This window comes from Eublepharis macularius, chromosome 3 (assembly GCF_028583425.1).
Source record: "Eublepharis macularius isolate TG4126 chromosome 3, MPM_Emac_v1.0, whole genome shotgun sequence".
In the NCBI taxonomy this organism is placed as follows: Eukaryota; Metazoa; Chordata; class Lepidosauria; order Squamata; family Eublepharidae; genus Eublepharis; species Eublepharis macularius.
The window spans coordinates 86,255,676-86,282,444 of record NC_072792.1 but is presented as its reverse complement, the minus strand read 5'-3'; the positions used below and the strand labels follow the sequence as shown (position 1 = coordinate 86,282,444).

General features: G+C 43.7%; 1 protein-coding gene across 4 annotated transcripts in view; it reads left to right on the top strand.

The window, feature by feature from the left end:
* The window catches only part of CASK (calcium/calmodulin dependent serine protein kinase), a 361,240-nt gene that overhangs the window by 71,032 nt on the left and 263,439 nt on the right, over positions 1-26,769 (top strand). For all 4 annotated transcript variants that reach the window (XM_054974058.1, XM_054974057.1, XM_054974056.1 and 1 more), the window contains exon 2: positions 21,057-21,169. In XM_054974058.1, the coding sequence (XP_054830033.1) occupies positions 21,057-21,169 (113 nt within the window). The remainder of the gene's footprint in view (positions 1-21,056; positions 21,170-26,769) is intronic.

Here is a 26,769-nt window from a genome sequence, read left to right as displayed (position 1 = left end):
AGTTCCCCCACCTGCACGTTGACGTAAAAATGGCACTATTTTGCCACTCCCTATGGATTTTTGCAGGAGAGTCATGCCAGGTTCGGAGCTCAGCAAGATGAGGCACGGCCACCACCAAGAGCCATGCCTCACCTTTTTGAGGGGGGGAAGCAGAGGTAACACTGAAGATGTGAATAGGCACCCACCCTCTTACATCCAACCTTCCATTTCCGATGAGGGCCAGGCTGGTGTCTGCAGCTCCTTGCATCAGCTTCCCCCCCCCTGAAAAGTGGGACCAGAAAGGCAGCAGGACCTGACAGGGGTCGCACTCACAGCCTGCAATGCTTGTGATCAGCCTGTAGATTCCAGAGAGGCAGGGGGTGGGGCAGATTCTTCAATGAGTGATAGGAATGCCTAGTGAAAACCACGTGAGAGGCCAGAAGGCCCATTGGAGGTGATGGGAGTGAAAAGCATGCACAGACTTGTGGTGGCACTATTTGAACACATCACTGCATCACAAAGATTTGAGGAGAATGCGGGTTGGACCTCGAGAGGCATGCTCCAGTTTTGGAGTGACACCCCCCCTGCAGAGTGGACTGACTGCCTGCTGAGCAGAGAAACTGCTCCGGGGGCTGTTGTTCGCCCCCTCCCCATGCCAGATTTCCCAAGCCCATCCCTGCCTCCGCAAACAGTGAAAAGGAGGGTGGTCCATCCTCCCAGATGAGGATCCCCGGAGATCCCAAGATGTCACTCCACATCCCCTATCTCCTGGAAGCAGCCTCCCCCTTTCCCCTCATGCAGCAGTCTGTCAGGCTATGGATGACAGGATATGGTAGACAGATCTCTGTACCATTGCAACAAGAAGCCCAAGCTCTTGGTTAAATGGTTTTATTCAGAAATCCAATTGTTTCCATATGTATGTCCATGGAATTACTCAGAGGCAAGAAAGCATCTAAGCAGTATACACTTCCTTGATAGGAATAGTCTTGAAGAAAGTACAACTCTAAATACCCATTCATTTCCCCCCTCCCACCTAGACCACAGATTTGCTCAGCAAATGTTCTGGGACTGCATGAGAGTAAACTGTAACATTTCAGACAGTAAGCATGTTCAAATTATTCTGTATCTCAGATTCTCTAATATATCCATTCTATTCCTAACTGTTTAACCTATCTATTTTTAATACAATCTTCTTAATAATAGTGTTAGCTTAGATTAATTAATGACTAAATTTCCCCATTAATGGTAAAGTTACTTCTCTCTCCCCTTTATAAAACACAAATTAATAATTCTCAAACTGCCACAGTTCTCCTTTCACATCCCATTTTTTTTCTAAATATTGTTTCAGTTTCCCCTAGTCTGTAAAATATTCTCCTGCATCCAGATCTTTCAGTTTTCTTGTCATTTTGTCCATTTCTGCCATGTACAACAATTTGTAAATCCAATCTTCTATAGTTGGTATTTCTTGCACTTTCCATTTCTGCGCATACAAAAGTCTTGCTGCTGTAGTCATGTAAAATAGCAATGTTCTATACTGCATTGGAACATCTTCCATTCCCAAGTTTAGTAGCAGCAATTCTGGGTTCTTATTTATTTGGGTTTGCAAAACCTCATTAATTATTTTTATTATATCTCCCCAGTATTGCTTAGCTACCTCACAAGTCCACCACATGTGATACAATGACCCTTCATGCTTTTTACATTTCCAGCATTTGTCTGACATATTTGTATTTCCAAGCGCAATCTTCTTAGGCATTAAATACCACCTATACATCATTTTATATACATTCTCTTTAATATTGGTACAAGTTGAAATCTTCAAAGTGCTTTTCCACAAGTATTCCCATGATTCCATTGTTATTTCTTTATGAAAGTTTATTGCCCATTTCACCATCTGGACTTTAACTGTCTCGTCTTCCGTATACCATTTTAAAAGTATTTTGTATATTTTCGAAATGTCTTTTTTACCTTCTTGTAAAATCACTTCTTCTAACTCCGAGTTTTTCAGTCTTATTCCTCACTTTAAACAGTCCGAGTTGTAAAGATCCCTGATTTACCTATATTGAAACCATCCATAGTGAGGAGATAACTCTTCTTGTGTCTTTATTTTTAGTATTCTATGTTCCATCGACATTATCTCTTTATAAGTTAAACATTGTTGTTCATTATAGACAGTTCTCAGATCTATTACTTCATATGGTACCACCCATGAGGGGATGCCACTTTCCATGTAATTCTTATATTTCTACCAGATTGTGAAAAGGCTTCTTCTAATATAGTGATGCAAAAACATAGAGTCTGCTTTAACTTTATCATACCACAAATAGGCATACCATCCAAACAATTTTGGAGTGACACCCCCCCTCCAGAGTGGACTGACTGCCTGTTGAGCAGAGAAACTGCCCCGGGGGCTGTTGTTCGCCCCCTCCCCATGCCAGATTTCCCAAGCCCATCCCTGCCTCCGCAAACAGTGAAAAGGAGGGTGGTCCATCCTCCCAGATGAGGATCCCCGGAGATCCCAAGATGTCACTCCACATCCCCTATCTCCTGGAAGCAGCCTCCCCCTTTCCCCTCATGCAGCAGTCTGTCAGGCTATGGATGACAGGATATGGTAGACAGATCTCTGTACCATTGCAACAAGAAGCCCAAGCTCTTGGTTAAATGGTTTTATTCAGAAATCCAATTGTTTCCATATGTATGTCCATGGAATTACTCAGAGGCAAGAAAGCATCTAAGCAGTATACACTCCCTTGATAGGAATAGTCTTGAAGAAAGTACAACTCTAAATACCCATTCATTTCCTTCCTCCCACCTAGACCACAGATTTGCTCAGCAAATGTTCTGGGACTGGTCCAGGAATTCATGAGAGTAAAATGTAACATTTCAGACAGTACAAGGTCACTTCTGTGAGCTTCAAAGAAAAGAGATAAGACATCTGTGTTCTCAAGCTGCTAGAGAAACGAAAGTGATGGTTAGAGCATTTGCGAAATGAAATCAAGGTAAAGCATTAGCAATGGTTCAACACATAGAACAATGGCATGTCTGTAGGGGTACAGACATGACATTTCTACCTCCCCAAACATTGACCTCCCCCTCAGGGGCCAGGTTTGTCAGGATAACGCTTGTGAAATTTTGAAATTAGTCTTGGAGCATTTACATGAGATTGTTCTACCCTTTCTCTGAAGGATTAATCAAAGTCCTTCCACCTGATTAAATAATAAAGTTTATTATGTTTGATTTTAGAGTCTAGAATTTCTTCCACTTCATAGTAGATCTGGCTTTCCACTAGTGTTGGATGAGGAGCTCCCTTTTTTGGATGCCATTCATCTGGTGGGGGAGCTTTTTTCAAAAGGCTGAAATGAAACATTGGGCGGATTTGTTTTAAATTCTCTGGAAGTTCTATTTCCACAGTAACATCATTTATTACTCTTTTTACAGGAAAAGGTCCTAGGTATTTTAACCCTAGTTTTTTACTGGGTTGATCTCCCTTAATATTTTTTGTGGAGACATACACAAAATCTCCTGGTTGCAGCTGCCATTATTTAGAACATTTCCTGTCAGCAAATTTTTATAGCCCTCTTTAGCTTTCTTTAAAGTCTCTTGTATCACTTCCCATTGGGAAGTTAAGTTGGTCCACCATTCTCCCAAATCTCCAGATTTTGGGGGATCAGGTATCGTAGCAAAAGGTACAGCGTTCCCCTCATATCCTTGGGCTATCTTGAAAGGAGAAACTCTTGTAGAGCTGTGGATCGAATTGTTGTATGCATATTCGGCAGAATAAATGAAATCGATCCAATTATCTTGTTGATAGTTAACGTAGCATCTTAAAAATTGTTTTAACACCTGATTTGTGCGTTCGGTTTGTCCGTCGGTCTGAGGATGATGGGTGGAATTTAAACCTTGTTCTATTCCAGCTTCTTTGAGAAGCTCCCACCAGAAGTTGGCAACGAACTGTACCCCCCGATCCGAGATCACTTTGGTAGGAAATGAGTGTAATCTGACCATGTTTCATGAACAGGCTGGTTAATTTTTTAGCTGTGGGGATAGTAGTACATGGAATGAAATGAGCTTGCTTAGAAAATAAATCCACAACCACTAAAATGACTGTATATCCTTTTGAGGAGGGAAGGTCAGTGATAAAGTCCATTGAGATTACAGCCCATGGTCTAGGAGGGGTTTCTAAAGGTTGCAATAGACCAGGGGGTTTCCTTCTCCTACTTTTCCCCATTATACATACTGGACAGGAAGATACATATTGAGAGATATCCTTTCTCATATTTGGCTACCATGATTGTCTTTGCACTAAATGAAGGGTCTTCAGATACTCAAAATGACCATCTAGTTTTGCATCATGACGTTGTAAGATTTCATTTCTTAGACTAGTTGGGATGTAAAGTTTGCCCCTCCTGTACCAGTGGCCATCTTCCTCCTGTTTCAAGTCGGCTTTGGGCACATTTCCCCCCTCCTTTTCAGTTTCCGCTTTTACTCTCTCTCCCCATTTGGAGATACAAGGTTTCGTGCTGCTTTTGTATTTTTTGCAGTTTGGCTGCGTGTCATCACCACTCGTAATTGGGCTAGTGAGAAGATTGTATCAATTATCTTCTCCTTCTGGCTGTCGTGTTGGGGCATGTACGAAAGTGCGTCTGCCAGGAAATTTGATTGGCCAGGGGACGAACTTCAACGTGAAGTTGAATTTAGAGAAGAATTCCGCCCACCTTAACTGTTTAGCGTTCAGTCTACGGGGGTGCATAGTGCCTCTAAGTTTTTGTGATCAGTCTATACCTCAAAAGGTACTTTAGCCCCTTCTAGACAATGTCGCCAGGTGATAAGTGCCAATTTCACAGCAAAAGATTTTCCCCATACGCTCCAATTGCGTTCAATTTCTGAGAATTTTTTAGAAATGTATGCACAGGGTTGCAGTTCCCCCTCATCATTGGGTTGTAGGAGCACCCCCCCCCACACACACACACACATACGGCTGTGTCACTCGCATCAACTTGGACCACAAATTTTCAGTTCTCATCAGGGTGCTGTAGAACCAGTTCAGAAATAAACAGCTTTTTTAGGATTTCAAAAGCCTCCTGGCATTCTCTGATCCAGTTCAACTTGGCACTGGGCTTTTCCCCTTGCAGTCCCTTCCCCTTTGTTTTTAACAAGTCCGTTAAGGGGAGAGCAGTTTGAGCAAAGTTTTTTATGAAGGGTTGATAAAAGTTAGTGAACCCTAGAAATGATTGCAATTGCCTTATTGGTTTGGGGGCCTCCCACCCCATTACAGCTTGAATTTTTGCCAGGTCCATTTTCAGCCCTTGGTGAGAGACTTGGTATCCCAAAAAATCCAGCTCTTCTTTATGGAATTCACATTTAGACAATTTTACTGGCAGTTCGTGTTTCTTTAATGCAGTCAGCACCTTTCTGACCAACTCCACATGGGATTCTTTATCAGCAGTATAAATCAACACGTCATCTAGATAAACAACTACACCTTTGTACAGGTATTCATGCAGCACTTTGTTAATTAAGTTCATGTACACACCTGGCGCCCCCTGCAGGCCAAAAGGTATTTGAATTGCCCCAATGGAGTGTTGAATGCGGTTTTCCATTCATCCCCCTCCCTTATCCTTACTCAGAAATAAGCATCTTTTAAGTCCAATTTCGAAAAGATTTTGCCTTGCGTCACCACACTGAGTAAGTCTCTAATTAAGGGGAAGGAGTATTCATTTGACGTGGATATAGCATTTATTCCCCGATAGTCAGTACACAATCTCAGCCCCCCATCTTCCTTTTTTCAGAACAGTATGGATGCAGCATGGGGGGAACTGACTGGACGGATGAATCCTTCCTCTAAGTTATTGTCAATAAAACTTCTCAGTTCCTTTCTTTCAGCTGGGCTCATAGAGTACAATTTTCCCTTAGGCAACTTTTCCCCTGGAATGAGTTCAATAGCAGAGTCTGTGCCTCTATGAGGGGGAAGCTCATCAGCTTCTTTTTCACTGAACACTTGTTTTAAATCTTAATATTCGGTGGGAATGGCTTTCTCTTCATCCGTGGTTAATAGCACAGTCTCTAATGGGGAGGGTGCCTCCCTGCCCCATACTTTAGTCCATGCATGTTTTGCACAACGATCTCCTTTAAAGACCACCATCCCAGTAGACCATTTGATGGTCCCATAGCCAGCGACTTCCCAGTACCAAGAGATATTTAGCCACATCACAGACTATATATGTTCAATTTTCCCAGTGATCTCCCATGCCCGTAGGAGTAGGTTCAGTTTTGTAGGGTGCCGGATGCATGTTAGACCCATCCATTTGCTCAAATACTATAGGGTCTTTGAGTTCTATTAGTTCCAAGCCCAGCTCATTAACCAAGGCTGGAGATATTAAATCCCGGGAACATGCGGAATCTATTAATGTTTGCACCCACACATGAGTTCCCTTTTTTGGATTCAATAACGTCACAGGCATAAATAATATGGCCCCTCTTTCTCTCACCTCTGGTGGTTTGTGCTCCTTAGGGACCTGCAGTCGGGACCTTTTCACGTCAGGTCTGTCTCGTTTCCCAACGGTGGGGTGAAATCCTCTTCTGTTTCTTTTTGTATGGGTTCCTCAGTATTTCTGGTACTCTCATCAGCATCTAAACCAGTCTCTGGCTTCCCACGTTTCGGAGCTGCTTTTCAGCTAGGGGTTTTTGGGGTCCCCCTGGGTTTGGGTACGCTTTGGCCTCTTCTCCTCTGTGCAGGTTTTACAGGGCATTGTGCTGCAAAATGTCCAGTGCCCCCATATTTTAAACATAGTCCTTGTCGCCATCTCAGTTCTCTCCTGGCTCCAGGAATAGGGGCTCTTTGACCTAACGAGATGCAGCCCCTGTCTGCAGTGGTGGGTCTCCTTGCCCCAACATGTTGCTGCATTCTAACAAGTTTCACTACTTGGGTTCTATTTTTGACCTCACATGCCAATTGGATCCATCCTAACAGAGTTTGTGGGTCGTCTTGCATGAGTGCTCAATCTAGCAGGTTGGCATTCAATCCATTTCAGAATAGTTCAATTTTAACTCCTTCATGATAGTCCTGACATTTGGTGGCTAATTGCCTGAATTCGGCAGCATATTCTCTTATGGGTCTGAATCCTTGTCTTATGGTTCTGAGATTTGTGCGAGCCCTTTCTCCCTCTAATGGGTCTTCAAATTGGGCTCTTATCGTATATACAAAAGCATTTAAGTCATATAGCTCAGGTGCTCCCATGTCATGGAAAGTTACATACCATTCGGCTGCCGCCCCTTCCAGTCGAGATCCTAAGTGGTTCACACGACTGTGTTCTGAGGGAAACAAATGTCCCCAATCTTGGAAAAACTCCATAGCTTGTACTATAAAAAATCCTAAATTCCTCGGGTTCCCATCGGATGTGGCTTCCAATTTGAACCATCCTTGTGGTAATCCCGCTGCAGGAGCTCCTGCTCCCTGGTACTTCACCGGCTGGTAGATTGGGGCTGCTCCCAAGGGGGGTGGTTGAACATGTCCCTGCCCCATGAAGGGTATTTGATGGGCTCCATCTGCTCTGCAACCCCTTAGAGCTGCCTGCGGTATTCCTACGTACTGTGGTGAAAGGCTTGTGCTTGAACCCTGGTGGCTCCCTGAGGGGGAGTATAATGGAGGACACCCCATTTACAGGTGGCCCACTTGTACTCCAACTCCCATTGGAATAATGATGGGGGCTCCCTGTGTTTGGCTGGTTTGGGGCACCCTCATCCCTGTGGCAGCAACCCGTGCCCCTGTGCTTGCTGTAGTAGATGGGACCCTCAATGGCTGGATTCCTCCTTGTTGTGTCCACACTCCCCTCTGGGGTGGTAAAGTGGAAATTGTCAACACTGGTAGGGGAGTTTGAGTTTGTAAGGTCATCAGCACTCTCATCCCCGATGTGGCAATTGGCACCCCTGCACCACCAACGATTGGAGGAATGGTCAACGGTTGTGCTCTCCCATACTGGCCCATCCCTACTCGCCGGGAGGGTATATTCGGTGCAGTCACTAAGGGAGATGGCGGAATGATACTCCATCCCTCTGTTCCTGTTGTTACTTCTGAAATTGAGGTAACTACTTGGTCATCCCCGAATTGTGCCATCCCTATAACCCTCCCCGGTGGCACCATCCCTATAACGTTTGTTGGACATTGTCCAATTTGCGGGGCTCTCCCCAATTGTGGCAGGATAGGGGGTTTTCTTGGTTCCCCGCATGCTCCTGTCACTGGTTTCACTGGTAACTCCAGTGAACTGATGTTCCCTTGCTCTTTGAGGAGACTTCGTTCCCATTCTTGTTGTATCCTCAGGGCATGGGCTAACTCCTCCTGAGTTGGATGCATCCCATCTTGCATGGTTTGCGGCTTCTGGCCCCCAATAGGGATTTCTGGCCTGGCCACAGCCTTTAAATTGCTTGATTCCATGGAGTCCGTCTCTTCCTCGACGGTATAATCCACCAACTTGCATTCATCACCAGGGGTTAATCCACAGTCCCCCTGCATTTGTAAATCCGACAACACCAATTATGTTGCTTTACCCTGCAGCGCGGGTAGCCGCGGCGTCTGGCCCCAATCCTGGTGGTTTGGCTTGGCCGTGGCTCCCGACTCACAGAGGTCCAAAGGATCTGTTCCTGTCTCAACTGTAACTCCACAGTATTCCACAGCGTTGCCAGGGGGTAATCCAGGGTCCCCTGATATTTGTAAATCCTCCGCTATGTCTCGTAACAAGCAGTACTCTCTGCTCTCAGCTATCAACGGGGGTTTCAGACTCCACCCTGTGTGGCCTGTTAGAGCGGCTGCTCCCCTCGCCATCAGTTCACCAACATACCCCTCCATCTCGATAGAACGTCGAAAGTACATTGTTCCACGGTGTTGCATCCTCTCCTCTGCAGTTAGGGATCTACGAGGGCCCCATTCATGCGTGGGTGGTAATTTCCAGTGGTAGTAGGTAGATCTGGTTTTGGAGATTACTCCCAGTTCCGGATACATCAGGACGGTCCCGGCAGCACTAAGTCTCCTCATTGCAGATATATTATAGTCCATAAGGTAGTCCAAACTTGAGTGGGTCACAGGTGCCAGGTCTCTGGAAGTCCCTTCCAGAGTTTCACCTGTTCCCAGTGGTATGATGGGATCCTCTGGCGCTGTTGGCCCCAGGTCAGGCTCTGACGACATAAAGCCGGTAGCCGTTCTCCAAGGGTTGCAGGTGCAGAGGAAAACTTGTGATTCCTATCAAAATGTCAGGCTACAGATGACACGATATGGTAGACAGGTCTCTGTACCATTGCAAAAAGAAGTCCAAGCTCTTGGTTAAATTGTTTTATTCAGAAATCCAATCATTTCCATATACAAAACATGCCTGCAAGGGAAAGAAACACATGTGTTGCAGGTGACCCAATCCGGTCCATGGCCAAGGCCAAGCGCAATCTGCACCATTGTGGAAAGGTGTCCATGGTTGGGCGCAGTGGTAGCAGCTCCACAGGTGCAGCTCACAACCAGATGATCATGACCCTCTGATGAGAAAGCTTTCTGCATCGGGATGATTTTATCCTGTGAGGGAGAAAGTCAAGGGGCTGAGCACCCTCCAACAACAGGGAGTTACGAACACCCAGTCCCTGGTTGAGGGAGTCTGAACAGAGCCCCCAAATGGGTAACTGGTGCTCCCCCAATGGCTGCATCAAGAGCAATTTTCTGGGCAACTGTCTCTGTGGCAGGCAGGCGCTGCCACCCCCCTCCCCCACTAGTGAGCCTCACCTTGCATTTGGGAGGGTTCAGGTGGGTGAGCAGCTGGCATAGATCAGTGAGCTGGAGTAACCACTACCCCAACTTCTTCTTACCTATCAGTGGCCCTTCCTGAACCAGGTCTCCGGAGTCAGATAACCTGCAAGTGGACTTGGGTGGTTGTTGTTAGTCAGACATTCTGGACTTTTCTCCTCTTCCCTTCAGTGAGTGCAAAGTGCTCCCAATTTTCTGCGATGTCTCCCCAGTGCATTCATGGCCGATCACTGTGAGTTCACACTCTCTCTCGTCTTGCGAACAAAGTCTCCATTGCAGGGGACTGCCGGGCAGAGCCTCCGGCCTCCTTCCTACTTACCTGAGTATTGGTGGTGCAGCCAGAGGTTATGTAGGGTGCCTGGGCAGCTGATTGGGTGTGGGGAGAGGGGCTCGCCCACCCTGGAAGCACACGAGAATCTGTCCCCATGGTAGTTGCCATCCTATGCCCCATTCGGGTCATGAGGGCAGGGTTGGACGCCTGGAGGGTGGCCCAAGTTTTCCTGTTCAATGGGTGCCTATGGGCTATGCCGTCTTTTTCGTGGCGTACCTTGCCACTGCTGCAGGGGGTGTTCCTGGGCCTGGGGCAACTTTAGAAGCCAACTAACTTGTGGCTTGCCCCCTGCCCCGCCCCCTCTGGTGCCAGCATGGGAACTTGTGCTGCTCTTCTATCTGCAGCCAGCTGCCAAACGTGCCTGGCAGGGGCAGCCAGGCCACGGTAGGACACCTGGGGTGGCTGCCAGCAGTGGAGGAGTTACGTCCACGTAAGTGCTGTTTGCACCTGCGCAAGCCTTAGTTCTCTTCCTGTGAGCTTTCTACGCACTCACACTTAGGATTGCACAGTGTTAGATTAAGTGAAACAAAATACTGTGGCTGCTCAGTTTAATTTTGGAATTCACTTACTTTATTTAGAAAATTTTTATGCCACCTCTCCAGGAAACCTGCTTGAGATGGTTTACAAAATAGAACACAGCAAAGCAAAGATCAAGTTATTAATTAAAATTCAGCCACAATATAAACAACATAAAAACATAGTTGAGCTGTTTAAATGGTAATTTTCAGACATAAAAGCACACTAAATGGTGTTAAAAATTAAACCCTTAATTAAAAGCCTGTGTGAACAAAAACATTTTGGCCTGGCACCGACAAGAGAGCATAAAATAGAAGCCACGAGAGCCTCAAGGGGAAGGGTAGTTCATAAGCAAGCTCCCACTCCTGTAGGTGGGAGCAAACAAGAGCAGGGCTTGTGAGGCAGGTCTTAACTGGTGAGCTGGACAATTAAGAGCAGGTGATCCTTCATGTACAGGGAAGTGTGGCCCATGAACGTCTGGCAGGGGGGAGCACCACTGAGGACTTTCATTTTCTGACAGACAGAGCTGCTGGCATCTGATAAGCCAGGCAGATGACTGTGTCATGTCTGTACCCCTACAGCCATGCCATTGTTCTATGTGTTAAACCATTGCTAATGCTGTACCTTGATTTCATTTTGCAAATGCTCTAACCATCACTTTCGTTTCTCTAGCAGCTTGAGAACACAGATGTCTTATCTCTTTTCTTTGAAGCTCACAGAAGTGACCTTGTACTGTCTGAAATGTTACAGTTTACTCTCATGAATTCCTGGACCATTTGCCACGCAAACCTGTGGTCTAGGTGGGAGGGGGGAAATGAGTGAGTATTTAGAGTTGCACTTCCTTCAAGTCTCTATTCCTATCAAGGAAGCGTGTACTGCTTAGATACTTTCTTGCCTCTGAGTAATTCTATGGACATATATATGGAAACAATTGGATTTCTGAATAAAACCATTTAACCAAGAGCTTGGGCTTCTTGTTGCAATGGTACAGAGATCTGTCTACCATATCCTGTCATCCATAGCCTGACAGACTGCTGCATGAGGAGAAAGGGGGAGGCTGCTTCCAGGAGATAGGGGATGTGGAGTGACATCTTGGGATCTCCGGGGATCCTCATCTGGGAGGATGGACCACCCTCCTTTTCACTGTTTGCGGAGGCAGGGATGGGCTTGGGAAATCTGGCATGGGGAGGGGGCGAACAACAGCCCCCGGTACTGTAAAGAAATGAAGAAGCAATAAGGTCTGATTCCTGACTTGTCTTGCTGATAACTTTCCCAGAAAGTAGAGACAGAAACAAATGGGTTTGCTCTTTTGGACTTGATTCTCACCAACGGGGATGAACTGGTTGATGAGGTGGTAGTAGTGCCAGTGTAATTTTGGAGTTCAAGATCTTGAGTAAGGAAAAGGCTGAACACAGTCAGATGAATAGGTAGGATTTTAGAAGAGCTAATTTTAACAAGCTCAAAGTCATGCTGAGGAGAATCCCATGGTCAGAAAAACTCAGGGAGAAAGGACTTCAAGATGGGTAGGAGTTTCTTAAAAGTGAGATATTGAAGGCACAATCACAAGCTATTCCAATCTAAATATGCCCAAGTATTTACATTTTGACAGGTTTGCCCCTCAATAGGTTTTAAGAATTACTTTACGGTTTTCAAAATTGCAGAGTGACACACAGGTTAAAAGTCATTACCATTTTCTTCATAATGACTATATATACACAGTAGGCAAGGTATATCTTCAAAAATCAAAACAGAAGGCTCCGTCCGAGACTTAAAGCAACCAATAAAGAAATAATCCCAGAGGACTCAAAACCAAATTATACAATCTTATAAATATTGTTTTTTATATATATCGTTTTTTATATAATTTTATAAAGTGCCAATAGTGCAAAAGTGTCTAAAGTCTATCAATAAATCTCATACCAATTATTACAAAGTATTTAAGAACACTGCAACATATACAAATGTATCCAAACGGTGGGAGAAATACACAACAGTCCTTAATCGGTCAGTTCATTTATAACAGTCCATTTATGTCAGTGCAAAAGCACTCTGCCCAATGAGTCGAAAATCACTGAAGCTGCAGAAAACCTTGCAGTGATGTATGTGAAGCAGCAATTCTGTGGAGCTGTAAAGCTGAAAATTACCACACCAATGGTTGTTGTGGATTTTCCGGGCTGTATAGCCATGGTCTTGGCATTGTAGTTCCTGACGTTTCGCCAGCAGCTGTGGCTGGCATCTTCAGAGGTGTAGCACCAAAAGACAGAGATCTCTCAGTGTCGCAGTGTGGAAAAGATGTTGGCAGGTCATTTATATCTACTCAGGAGGGGTAGGGTTGGGCTGAGTCATCCTGTAAGAGTTTCTCAGGGTGTGGAATGCTAATGGAGGGAGGCTTCACTGTATCCTGAGGAGGTTCTTTTGCATATGGATTGGTGCTTGATGTGCTAATCTTCTCTGCAGGGCTATTGTTGGGTATAGAGTGTTTTGTTAGCCTGGTGTTTTTCAGGACTGGAAACCATGCTCTATTCATTCTTAAAGTTTCTTCTTTCCTGTTGAAATTGTGCTTATGCTTATGAATTTCAATGGCTTCCCTGTGCAGTCTGACAAAGTAGTTGGAAGTGTTGTCTGTCAGACTGTGGCTTACCAAAAGTTGCAACTTAGCCCACCTCTTGCAATAAGACAAAAGTCCATTGATTTCAAAAGGCTTTACTGAAGATTGTCAACAAATGGAGTACACATTCCAAGATACATTGATCTTAGCTGAACTGTAGAATTGTTACGAATGCTAAGCAGAGGAATAGGTACAGAGTATGCAGTTTCCCTCAGGCCCCATCCTCCCCCTTAGTTCTCAAAACAAACGGCCTGAGGGTGAGAAAAGGAAAGTTTCTCAAGGGCGGCAGGAAGGTGAAGGTATGCAGACGATAACAATCCCTCTCCCTCTGCTAGGCTCCCAGGAGCGGTCTTCCCACCTGCAAGAAGCACACTTGACACTCTGACAAAGTTAAAATGGAGTCTCTTTGGCTTAAACACAATCAAAACCTGACATTCTGCCCCGTCTAAGATGCCCCCCCCCCAGGTTTATGAGGATATTGAGTGTGGAAAGCTTTCAGTAATCTGGGGGCACGAATATGGATGGCTTCCACCCATTCATTATGGCCCGGTTCAAAGTCCTTCCATCTGTTAAGATAGTACAACTTGTGTCTGGTTTTGGAATCTAGAATCTCCTCCACTTCATAATGTATTTGATCATCAATCAGGGTAGGAATAGGTGGAGTAGATGAATGCCATTGATTAGGAGGGGGAGCTCTTTTTAGTAAACTGACATGGTATGTTGGATGGACATGACACAGGTTCTTTGGCAAATTAAGTTCTACGGTCACTCTATTAATCACTTTACGAACAGGAAAAGGTCCCACAAATTTTAGAGCCAATTTACGACTGGTTTGATCGATCCTCAAATTCTTGGTGGAAAGATATACAAGATCTCCTGGGTGTAATTCCCATTCGGCCACACGATGGCGATCTGTGTATTTTTTATAGTTCCGTTTAGCTTTATCCAGATTTGACTGAATTAAAGTCCATTGCTTTTTGGCGTCCCCCCACCAATCTTCTACTTCTTTGGACATTGTTTGAGTGGGTGGAGCGTCAAACGGGAACGGTTTAGTCATATCCATATATTACTTTGAAGGGTGTTTCTCCAGTGGATCCGTGTACACTGTTATTGTAGGAAAATTCTGCTAGGTGTAAGAGCTCTGTCCAGTTATCTTGTTGGAAATTAATATAGCAACGTAGGAACTGCTCTAATATTTGATTTGTTTTTTCCGATTGTCCGTCAGATTGTGGATGATGGGCGGAGCTAATACCCTGTTCCATGCCCAGTAGTTGCAGAAGCTCCTGCCAGAAGTTGGCAACGAATTGCCCGCCGCAGTCAGAATTCATCTTCAACGGAAAAGAGTGCAATTTTACAATATGTTTCATGAAAATGTCCGCTAGTTTCCTTGCTGAAGGCACTGTGGTGCAAGGGATGAAATGAGCTTGTTTTGAAAATAAATCCACCACAACTAGTATGCAAGTATGGCCTTTGGAGGAAGGTCTGTAATAAAGTCCACTGAAATAACTTCCCAAGGTTTGTTTGGGGTCTCAAGGGGCTGTAGTAGTCCTGGAGGCTTCCCTTTTCTAGTTTTGGCACTTATGCAAATTGGACAGGAAGCCACATATTGCGAAACGTCCTTCCTCAGGCCTGGCCACAAAAACTGTCTTTGTATTAAATGAAGTGTTTTTAAGTAACCATAGTGGCCAGCAGTCGGAGCATCATGACAACGTTGTAGCACTTCTTTTCTCATGCTAGCTGGGACATAAAAGCGATCATTCCACAGCCGTTCTCCCTGCTTGGATTGAGACAGTTTTTCTTTGGGTATATCCTCCCCCTCCTTCTCCACCTCGCTTTTCAGTTTTTGCCTCCACCCCTTTTCTTCCTGATTACGCTGTGCTGTACGGCTACACGTCGTGACTACGCCCCCTAGTTGCGTTGGCGAAAATACTGTGTCTATTGTTTCCTCCCGCTTGCTTTTTAGTTGGGGCATACGCGAAAGAGCATCAGCTAAAAAGTTCGTTTTGCCCGGTAAAAACTTTAAGGTGAAATTGAATTTGGAGAAGAATTCCGCCCATCTCAATTGCTTAGCATTTAGTCTCCTGGGGCTACGCAAAGCTTCTAAGTTTTTATGGTCTATCCACACTTCAAAGGGGTGTCGCGCCCCTTCCAGCCAATGTCTCCAAGTGGAAAGCGCTGCTTTAACTGCAAACGCTTCCTTTTCCCAGACATTCCAATTTCTTTCCGATTCTGAAAATTTTCTTGAAAGATAGGCACAGCTCTTAAGGCTATTGTCCTCCCCTCTCTGCAGAAGCATCCCTCCTATTGCCGTATCGCTCGCGTCCACTTGTACAATAAATGTGCGAGTTTCGTCAGGATGTTGCAATACGGGTTCTGAGACAAATTGCTGCTTTAAAAGGTTAAAAGCAATTTGGCATTCTGGGGTCCAAATTAATTTGGATGAGGGTTTCTTAGCCTGTTCCCCCTTATTTTTGGTTTTCAACAGTTCAGTGACGGGAAGCGTTATTTGGGCAAAGTTTTCTATAAATTCTCGATAGAAATTGGCGAACCCCAAAAAGGATTGTATTTCTTTACGTGTAGTGGAGGTTTGCCAGCTTTGTACTGCTTGAATCTTGGCTGGATCCATTTTTAGCCCTTCTTTAGAGATGCAGTATCCTAAATAATTCAGTTCTGTTTTGTGAAATTCACATTTTGACAGTTTGATTGGTAGCTTGTTGTACATAAGGGTGGTTAACACTTGTTGTACTGATTTCACATGTTCTTCTTCTATTTCTGAATAAATTAACACATCATCTAGGTAAACCACTACCCCTTTATATAAGAAATCATGCAAAACTTCATTTATCATGGACATGAAAACCGAGGGTGCTCCAGCCAGGCCAAATGGAATAACTAAATATTCATACTGTCCGAGGGGCGTATTAAATGCGGTTTTCCACTCATCCCCCTCTTATACGAACATGGAAGTAGGCATCTTTTAAGTCCAATTTCATAAAGATCTTACCTTGTGCCATGACGTTGAGAAGATCTCTGATGAGTGGAATTGGGTATGCATTTGTGGAAGACACCGCATTGAGACCTCTAAAATCAGTACACAGTCTTAGTCCTCCATCCTTCTTTTTTACAAAAAGTACGGGTGCTGCGTGAGGGCTGTTAGCTGGCCTGATAAATCCTCTTTCCAAGTTGGTGTCAATAAATTTGCGTAGTTCTTCTCTCTCTAAGGGACTCATTGAATATAATCTCCCCTTGGGTAATGTGGCTCCCGGAAGGATTTCTACTGCACAGTCCGTCCTCCTATGGGGAGGTGGGGCGTTTGCCTCTTCTTCTGTGAAGGCTTGTAAAAACGCCCGATATTCCTTTGGTATTTAGTTGATTTCTTCCTTGGATAACAGGGCTTCCTCCATCCAAGGAGGGCTTTTGCCCCAATTTTCGTTCCATTGGTGGTTTCTGCAGCCTTCCTGTCGAAATGTGATGCTCCCAACCACCCAGTCAATATCCGGGTTGTGGTCCTACAACCATCGACTGCCCAGGATTAAGGGGTATTTGGCGGTGGGGCTAATTACAAACGATCTCAATTCCCAATGTTGCCCTAATCCAGTGATTATGGGCTCAGTTTCAGTGGTTACTGGATTCATGTTAGAGTCATCCATTTGTTCAAAAATGACTGGTATTTCTAGGTCTCTTACTCGGAGTGCCAGTCCATTAACTAGAGCGGGTGCAATGATATCTCTGGAGCATCCAGAATCAATGAGTGCCTGTACTCGAATATGTGTTTTTCTGTCCGAGTTCACTAGTGTGACAGGCATGAATAATATAGACCCTCTTACTCTTTCCACCACAGGGATGGAAGGGTTTTTGATCTGCCGTTTGGGTCCTTTTACGACAGATCCATCTTGTTTCCCAAATTTGGCCTGGCTGGACCTTCTTCCCCTGTTAGGGCTGGCGAGTCTAAGTACATGACTTCTTCTAACTCTAATCCTTTCTCCAGGGGGTTTCTACATGCTGCGCCTCGACCTCTAGAAGTCCTGGGAGCTTGCATTGGGCGGTATGGTGGGGGAAGGGTGGCAGAGGTTGTTCATGCAGGTGGGAGCGGAGCTGGTTGAACCGGCTTATATGGGCATTGCGCTGCGTAATGGCCACTTTGACCACAATGCAGGCACAATCCTTGTCGCCATCTAGTTTCTCTTGCTCCTCTGGTTGTGGATCCTACACCTCTTCTCCCTCAAACAATAACCAACATTCTTTGGTGCCCAGTTGCCTGTTGTTGCTCTCCGAGACGCACTTCCTGTATACGGTTTTCCACCTCACAGGCCAATTGTATCCAACCCAATAAGGTCGGGGGATTATCTTGCATGAGTGCTCGATCCAGCAATTTAGGATTCATGCCTTGTTTAAACAGAACTATTTTAGTTGACTCTTCACATTTGGGGCATTTAGCTGCCAATTGCCGGAATTTGGTAACATAGTCTCTGGCAGACATGTTTCCTGGCCGTATAGTTTGCAATTCCGTACGGGCTCTGTCCTCTAACGGATCTTCGTACTGCGCTCTGAGAGCTGCCACCAAGCCTTGCAAGGTGTCTAATTCCGGGGCCCCCAACTCATATAAGGTTACATACCATTCCGCTGCTTTTCCTTGCAATCTGGATCCCAGATGTTCGATTTGACTCGCTTCATCCTCAAACAAATGTCCCCAACGATTAAAAAATTGCAGAGCTTGTACTAAAAAAAATCCTAGCTTAGCAAGATCTCCGTCAAATGTAGCCTCCAACTTCACCCACCCCATCGGTAGTTTTGGTTGTCGAACAACTGGGGTTGGAGCTGGTAAAGGTAAATACTGCAAGGGTACTTGCCTCGGTCTTGGCTGTGGATCCGGGTGCCTCTGTATAGGTTGTGCGGGCGGTACTTGCTGGGGCCTTGGCTGGGGAGGGCGTAGCGGGACTGGAGGTACTTGATAGGGCCAGAATGGCTGCGGCGCCGGGCCCCTTGGTAGGGGATGGCAAGACGGTTGCTCCTGTGGCGGCAGAAGCCTCGGGGGTTGTTCTTGTGGTTGAGGTTGCAAGGGAGGCGGCTGCTCTCGTGGTTGAAGTAACGGTCGAGGCAGTTCCCAAGGCCTCTCTTGGCCCAGCACCCCTCTTCCCTCCGGGGGTCCCGCTGGTTGACGAGTGTCGTCTTGAGGAGGTGGAGGAGGTCCTTGCGGGAGGTCGTCTGGCAGAACGTCTGGCGGGCCTTGTGGGGGATTGTCAACAAATGGAGTACGCATTCCAAGATACATTGATCTTAGCTGAACTGTAGAATTGTTACGAATGCTAAGCAAAGGAATAGGTACAGAGTATGCAAGTTTCCCTCAGGCCCCATCCACCCCTTTAGTTCTCAAAACAAATGGCCTGAGAGTGAGAAAAGGAAAGTTTCTCAAGGGCGGCAGGAAGGCGAAGATATGCAGACGATAACAATCCCTCTCCCTCAGCTAGGCTCCCAGGAGCAGTCTTCCCACCTGCAAGAAGCACACTTGACACTCTGACAAAGTTAAAATGGAGTCTCTTTGGCTTAAACACAATCAAAACCTGACATTGTCGAGTATTTTAGTGTCCTGGAATAGGATACTGTGTTCTGTTTGAGTTAGGCTATGTACAGCCACTGCTGATTTTTCAGGATGGCCACGTCTGCAGTGTCTTTCATGTTCTTTTATTCTTGTCTGGATGCTCCGCTTTGTGGTCCCGATGTAAACTTGTCCACAGCTGCAGGGTATGCGGTATACTCCTGCAGAGGTGAGGGGGTCTCTACTGTCTTTTGCTGAACATAGCATCTGTTGTATTTTTCTGGTGGGTCTGAATACTGTTTGTAAGCCATGCTTTTTCATAAGCTTTCCCATCTGATCAGTGATTCCTTTGATGCTTATGAAAAAGCACTGCTTACTAACAGTAACTCTGATTTTTATTCAGTTCTTAGGCAGTTCTGTGTATTGTAATTAGACATGGGCACAATCCAAAAAAAAATACCGATCAAGCTGTTCGTGGATCTGCTCTGGTGACAACCCCAGATCACCGATTCACTCCAATCAAGTCCCGTTTCCAATCTGGGATCTGGGATCGGAGGGGCGCCCCCCCCCCACACTTAGAGCAGATGGGGAAAAAAGTTTTTAACCCAGCGACGAGCTGCCTGTCCTCAGGGAGGGGACATTTTCACACACACACACACACACACACACACTTAGAGCAGAGGGGGGGGAGTTTTTAACCCAGCGACGAGCCGCCTCCCCTCAGGGAGGGAACGTTTTCTCACACACACGCATGCACTTAGAGCAGAGGGGGGGAGTTTTTAACCCGTCCCTGCCTCTCCAAATAGAGAGAGAGAGAGACCCCATCAACAAGTTTCAGCCAGCTTTTAAAAAAAAGCAGGGATAGAATCCTCCATCCCACCCGATTTTAAAAGCAAGCAGCCAGTCTTCCAAAAGCATATTTTAAACAGGAAGAAAGTAAAACCAGAATCCACATGGATCCTATGTTTTTTTGAATAGGAAAAACACAAATGAAACATCAAATCACATACCAACTTCTTGCAAAAAGCAGGCACTGGGCTGAGAAGCCAGGAGGAGAGAGATATCTCTTTTCAGTTAACTCTTTCAATGCACTGAATGAACTCAGTCAGGAGAGGAGCGCAAAACAGCTTGATAGCTGCTCTCAAAGCAAGGGGTTTTTGAAAGAGTTAACACTGAGAAGAGATCTCTTCTTAACTCTTTCAACACACTGAATGAACTTAGGAGGAGCGCAAAACAGCTTCTGCTGATAGCCGCACTCAAAGTTTTCTCTCTCTCTTAACCCATTCCTCTCCCAATCACTTTGCTTATATTTTTCTCAGAAAGCCACCTTTTCACTCACAACTGTTTGCTTTTCCTCGCTAGGGGAAATATTATCAAGTTTCAAACAGAGCTCAGGCATTCCCCTGCCTCCGTAGCCAGGGGAATAGATTGTTGGCGCCTGAATGTCTAGCCTCCTGGTCCTATCACGATCGCCCCAGTCCAGCCCCCTCCCGACTGCGGGATCGTTTACCATGGAAGACAACGATCCACCAGGTCACGATTGGGAGATTGCCATTATCGTGGGGTTTTTTTGATCGTAATGGAGATCGTGCCCATCTCTAATTGTAATACGTTTAATATTATTGAATTGATTTTGTGGTAGTGTGTTGGTTGAAAAGTATAAATGCTCTCATATTTATTTAATAGGTGTCTCAGAAGTCAGAAGTATCTCAGATCAGAAGTGCCCTCTTATGTGTTGCTAATCATTTTATGAGGTCCTGCTTCTGACTTTGCATGTGCCCTGTGCTGAAATGAAAAGATGGTCCTGATGCCTCTGATGTAGTCTTTCATTTAGTACCCAAGATGGGGGAGAAGCTTTAATCAGATCTGAAGCTTGGCATGATAAAGTCGCCTGAGGAGTAGTGGTAACTAGCCTGCCACATGGAGTGAAGTGGGAGAAGGGAAGTAAGAAAAAAGAAAAGGCCTGGATGCAGGCTAAGGATATGAATTGGCCATCTTTGCTCTAGTGAACTCTACATTGTGTCTCAAGGATCTCTGCCTGGAGCATTTTTAGAACTGTTTTCACTAGACAACTACAGTGAACTATATAACATCAACTATACTGTGCAGTGCCTTTGGGTGTATCCTTAGAAACCCTTTACCATTAAAAACCCAATATGGTATATTTTGAAACTCAGAAGAAACACTTTTATTTTCGCTGTCTGTGCTTTAAAGATTGTGGATTTTTATTTTTAAGTTTGGGTAATGGTGATAAATTGTCCCATGTTGTTCTGTAAATCAGTAACATGATTGGTGTCTTCCTTTTCAGGGGTCCGTTCAGTGTTGTACGGCGATGTATCAACAGAGAGACTGGACAACAGTTTGCTGTAAAGATTGTTGATGTAGCAAAGTTCACTTCAAGTCCAGGATTAAGTACAGAAGGTAAAAGATAATTATCTTTTTTGGTTGCATATTATCTATTGTCGCCTTCCTAATCCCATGAGGTATGCATGAGAGAGAGAGAGAGAGAGAGAGAGAGACCCACAGTTTATGGCATTCTGTGTATTGGAGATTTTACTTCATCTTTAGAAATTCTCTTAAGGAGTCAGCACTGACAACAACTAACTAAAAATGATCACCACTATTTAAGTGTGTAAGTCATTTAGCTGAGTTAACTTCATGAGTAAAAGTTTAATGCAGGAAATACACACCACACAATAGTAATCTGCAGGCAGTGTGAAGAGCAAGGTGTGATAGGCAAGAACGATACTGTAATATTAATTCCACAAGAATAGCTGGATTATTGTGGCAATGGGTAGTGGCTGGCTGTGCTTTTAAGACATTTCACACCTCAGCTTTTGTAAGAAAACTTTCTGGAGACAATGGGTTGGATCCAGTGATGTGCAAAAGGGTGGGGGGGATCTACTTAAAGAATTTCCATAGCCTCTTCCCTTTTCCTGCTTCCTTCTCTCCTCACTTACTAACCAACCTATACTGTCTGCTAGCTTCAGCTATATTTACTTCATTTGTCTTTCTCAGTGGTACCCAAAGCAGCTCATTCTCCCCACCTCCATTTTATTCTCCCAACAGTCTTGTGAGGTAAGTTGGGTTCAGAATATGTAACTGGCCCAAGGTCACCTAATGAGGTTCCAGGGCAGAGTGGTGATTTGAACCTGGGTCTCCCAGGTCGTAACTGCTACACCACTCAGGTTTTCTTGGGGTGGTTGCTGTTGAGCAGTAGCAGGCATTCAGTCCTGGGTGAATCATGCAGGTTGCCTGGTTGCAAGTTGCCCAGTCGTTGCTGGTGGGCCTGGCTCTGATGAATCTTCTCTCAAAGGCCAGAGCAGCCCTGGAAAGGGCTCTTCCTCTCTCTTTTACTGATACAAGTAGTGTCTTGAAGGCGAGAAAAAGTGTTGGGGTTGCCTGATGACAGTCACTGAGGGCATCTATTTCTTAAAGCTACTGGTGCTTCTTGTATTGTGTTGGGGGAGGGGATTGTAACGAGCTTTTGCCTGTGTCTGAAACTAAGCTTCTACTAGCCAGAAGCTTTCTCTTGGAAAGCTTTCAGCAATTAGTTCTCAGACCTGTCAAACAGATAAGTTCTAGACACCTATCTAGAGTTTATTTCACTTTATTGAAAATACACCCTAGTTTTTTAATGAAGCAAGTAATCTAAATATAAATGGCTATTAATATAAATCCTATAAAAACAAAACATAGAAAGGCAATAAGAAATAAGTTTGCTAACATTTCTTAATAAATTCCAAGTTTAACATAATCAAAGTTTCTATGAAATGCATAGATAAAAATAAATTCTCACCTAAATTCTCTCAAGAGATTTCTTCCGTCAGAGCTCTGGCATTCTATCTGAGTTTGCAATTTTATACATCATCATAGGCAAATATCTAAGGTCTATTCACATGATAGCACAAACAATAATTGGTCTGATGCTTCATTGAATATTCATAGTTTCTATTGTATAACCTTCCAATTAGTAAAAAAATGTTATACTCAAACTTGCAAAACAAAACTATAAATCTCTGAGAAGTGTCAGAAAAAGTTAAGTTGAGAGAACACCATTGGTTGAATCTCTGATAGAGGAACATTAATCTCAATAAAGTCCACTATTTTAATTAACTGTCAAAAGATTAAAGCACACCTGTTAGAATTACCTAACACAGAGAAAAAAACACACAGACGATTCATGCAAAGTCTGAATGTTCATCTAGAATACAAGTGCTTGGCCTAGTATTGCTCACTATTGATTATTGTTATGTGCTTTTATCTGTATTGGTGCAACAGGGTAAATTCCTCAATGTATTTCTTTTAAGATTTCAGAATTTTCTGCCAACTTGGGGCATTATTCAGATTGTCTTGTCTGTTCATGGCTTCAGTATCCAGATTTAAATATCCACAGTTTTGACCACTTTAAGAATTAGATACTGTGACAAAGGAGAAACCTGTTTTGACTTGAAGAACGGTCACTTCATTTTCTCCTGTATCCCTTCCTTACACCATTTCCTTTTTATCTCTTCTGGCAGCCCCCATATCCTCTCCCCTTTCCTTCCCACTCACCAACCTGCCTTTTGTTTTTTATTAATTTTAGCTGCCTTTTATTTGTTTTAGCTGCCTCCCCCCAGATTTCAGCTTTATTAATTATTTATTTACTTCATTTATACTTTCTCCCCCCCCCCCCAAAGTGGACTCAAAACAGCTTACATAATTCTCCTCAATTTTATCCTTACAACAACCCTGTGATATAGCTTAGGATAAGAGAGAGTGATTGGCCCAAGGTCACCCAGCAAGCTTCCATGGCAGAATGAGGATTTAAACCTGGGTCTCCCAGATCCTAGGCTTAAACCCTAGCCACTGCATTGCACTGGCTCTCAACTTTCCTTCCATCACTCCCCCAACATCCTCTCTCTCCGCGAAAAATCAAGCCAAGTTGCAAAAGTTATGCAGAAGCAAAGTTGTCCAGGTGAAGGGTATTGGGGGGGGGGGGGCACTGCCATGCCTGGCAAAGTTGTGGAAGTTGTGTGACAATAAGTTGTCCAGTAGCCTCTGTCACACCTAGGTGAGTCATGCAAATTGCTTGTTAGCAAGTTGCCCAGTGGTTGCTGCTGGGCCTGCTTTTGATGTGTCCTCCCTGCAGCGCAGGAGGGAAGGACAAGGGTTGAACTGAAAGGCTAAAATAGCCCTGGAAAGGGCCCTCATCCACACACCTTTTACAACAGAAACTTGTTTGAAGTCTGGTAATCTCGTTGTGGTTGCTTAGAAACCCCCAGAATGCTCTTGGAGAGCTCCTTTCTTAAATGTACAGGTGCTGCTTCTGTTATTTTGGGGAGTTTTAAACCCTCAAATTCATTTTATGTATTTATTCTTTAGATTTTAAATTTTTCTGCAAACTTGGGGCTTCTCTTAAGTTTGTAGAAAGATCTGTCATGTCTGTTCATGGCCTCAGTCTCCGAATTTAAGTATCCACAGATACAGGGCCATGTTGAGAATTTCTGTGTTGATGATGACATTTTACATTGAATAATTCTAAGGCACAAACTTTTTAAATCGTAGCACATATATGGGATGTTTAGTTTTTTGTATGATCCAGTTTGTTGATGGCAAATTTTGCAGGTCTAAGTTTCTGAACTTTCCGTTCAGCACAGAAGCAGAGCCTTGATTGCCTAATCCCTTAATCACCTCCTCTACAAATGTATTTTATTTCCACAGCTTGACAAAAGCTGTCTAACTTTAGAGAAATATGCATATTCTTCCAACGCATGTTCGAATTATGTTAGTTGTAGTAGCCCTTTGTATTTTTAAAGAATAGGGGGGGTGGGGATTAATAAAAAGATCCTTTCAGATTACCTTTTGTACTATGATTGCTACTGTTAAGATGATTCCAGAGAATACAAGATGTGAAGTAAATGGTTGCTTTTAGAAACTGAATCCTGAACAAAGTGGCCTTAGAACTGATCCATCATGGCAATTCTTCAACTCTTAATTGAGGAATAACGGTTTGGATCCTACATAGAATTTCTGTAAGTGCAAGGAATGTATGGTTTTTGCCTATCTTCCCTTATGCAAGAAACCAAATTTACAATAAATCTTTTGTTATTTATGATTTTAATTCTTTGAAAGCTTGTTGAAGGGTAAAGTTCTATGTTATGCAGCGTTGGGTTTTGTTTGATTGGTTGATGATTCATTTTGTCAACTTAAGCAGTGTTATTAGATAATCGGTTAATTTTATTAAATAAATGAACGATACAGTTGTATTTCTGGTTCTACATCATTGACACTGATGAATTCAAAAATCGGATACCATTTCTCTGTGAATTCAGTTGGTTTGGGATCAATCTCAGCTTTAATAAGACCGTCTGTAACTTTTTCAATTATGAAGTGTTCCCATATTTTACTGTACCAGCTTGTTAATGTGGGTGCTTTTTGTGATTTCTATTTCACAGCTATTTTTGTTTTGACAGCTACTAAGAGAGTTTTTATAATATCCCATTTGATTTGTGGAATTTTTGTATTGGGCCTTAAGTCTAACAATATTATTTCTGGTTTTGGTGGAATACTGTGGCCAGTTATTTGTGTTACATGTTCGAGAACTTCTGTCCAAAATTCTTTTATGACATTACGTTTCCACCAGCAATGGGCGGAGGAGCCTAGTTCTCCACATTTTCTCCAGCAAAAGGGGTTTTTGCTGATGATGTTAGTGTCATTTTCTGTGGTGTACAGTACCATCAGTTCACGATTTTGTAGGTTTGTTGTTTGTTGTTATTTACTTGCAATTTTAGTAAATCTGAGGTCCAAATTAAGTTCCAGTCTTCTTTTGTTAATAGGGTCTCACAATCTTGTTGCCATTCTTTTTGGTAACATAATTTTTTAGATTTGTTGGTGAGAAGGCTCAAACTAGAGATTTTGGAAATTAGTCCTTTGTGAGGGAGTACCGGTTTAACTAATATATTCTCTAAATCTGTTTTGGGTTTTTGTATTATCTCCGATAATTTATTTGATTTGTCATGTGTTGATTTGTAGGTAGATGTACCAGTTAATTTTCTAACGAATTTCTGTTTCTAGTTCTGCTTTCTCCAAAATCCCTTTCTCAGTGGCTATGTCTTTTAGTCTTATTACATTATGTCGTCTCCAGATTTCTTTATTAAGGGAGTTTTGGTCAGGGGAAAATCCTTTGTGCGTTAGGAATGTAGATTATCATGATACTTTAGGAACAAGTTTGGTTCTATAGAGGTTCTACGTTTTAAGAATGGATGATAGGATTATATTGTGTTCAGTCGTTGCTGTGGCATAGTAATGGGGACAGTTGTATAAAAATAAACATGGTATTGCAGATAAAGAGATCATCATTCAGTGGCAATTTGTGTGTATCAATTGTAAGTGACCCTTTAATCATGTGTTAACAGAGTTAATACAGTATTTAGTTGATTCTGAGTGGTGTGATTTTATTAAAACATGTTTTTAAATTAACTTTTAATAAAGTATCTCTTGTGAAATAACTGAGCCTTCTGATATAAATTTATAGAGAGAGCAGCAATAAATGTAGCACTATGCTTTTGCCTGTAACTTGATGGAATCTTGGTGGTGGAAGTGCTGTCCAGTTGCAGCTGACTTATGGCAACCCCTGCTGGGGTTTTCAAGGCAAGAATTGATCAGAGGTGGCTTGCAATTGTCCTATCTGCATAGTGACCTTGAACTTCCTTGGTGGTCTCCCATCCTAACACTAACCAGGCTGACCCTGCTTTCCTTCTGAGATATGATGAGATTGGGCTAGCCTGGGCCATCCAGTTCATAGTGATCTTAAGGGTATTTTTTATGTGGCAAGGAATATAGTCCATGTTAGACACATATCAATAAATAATCATTTTAAAAGGTGAGTAAAAGAATGGTGTATATTGTAGCTTACAGCTACCTGATTTTTTTCTTTAATATTTATCGCACCTCCCCCAGTGCTTCAAGGTGATTTACAGAAATGAATAATAAAACTTAAAAAACACATTAAAACATCAACACAACCAGATTCAGAAACC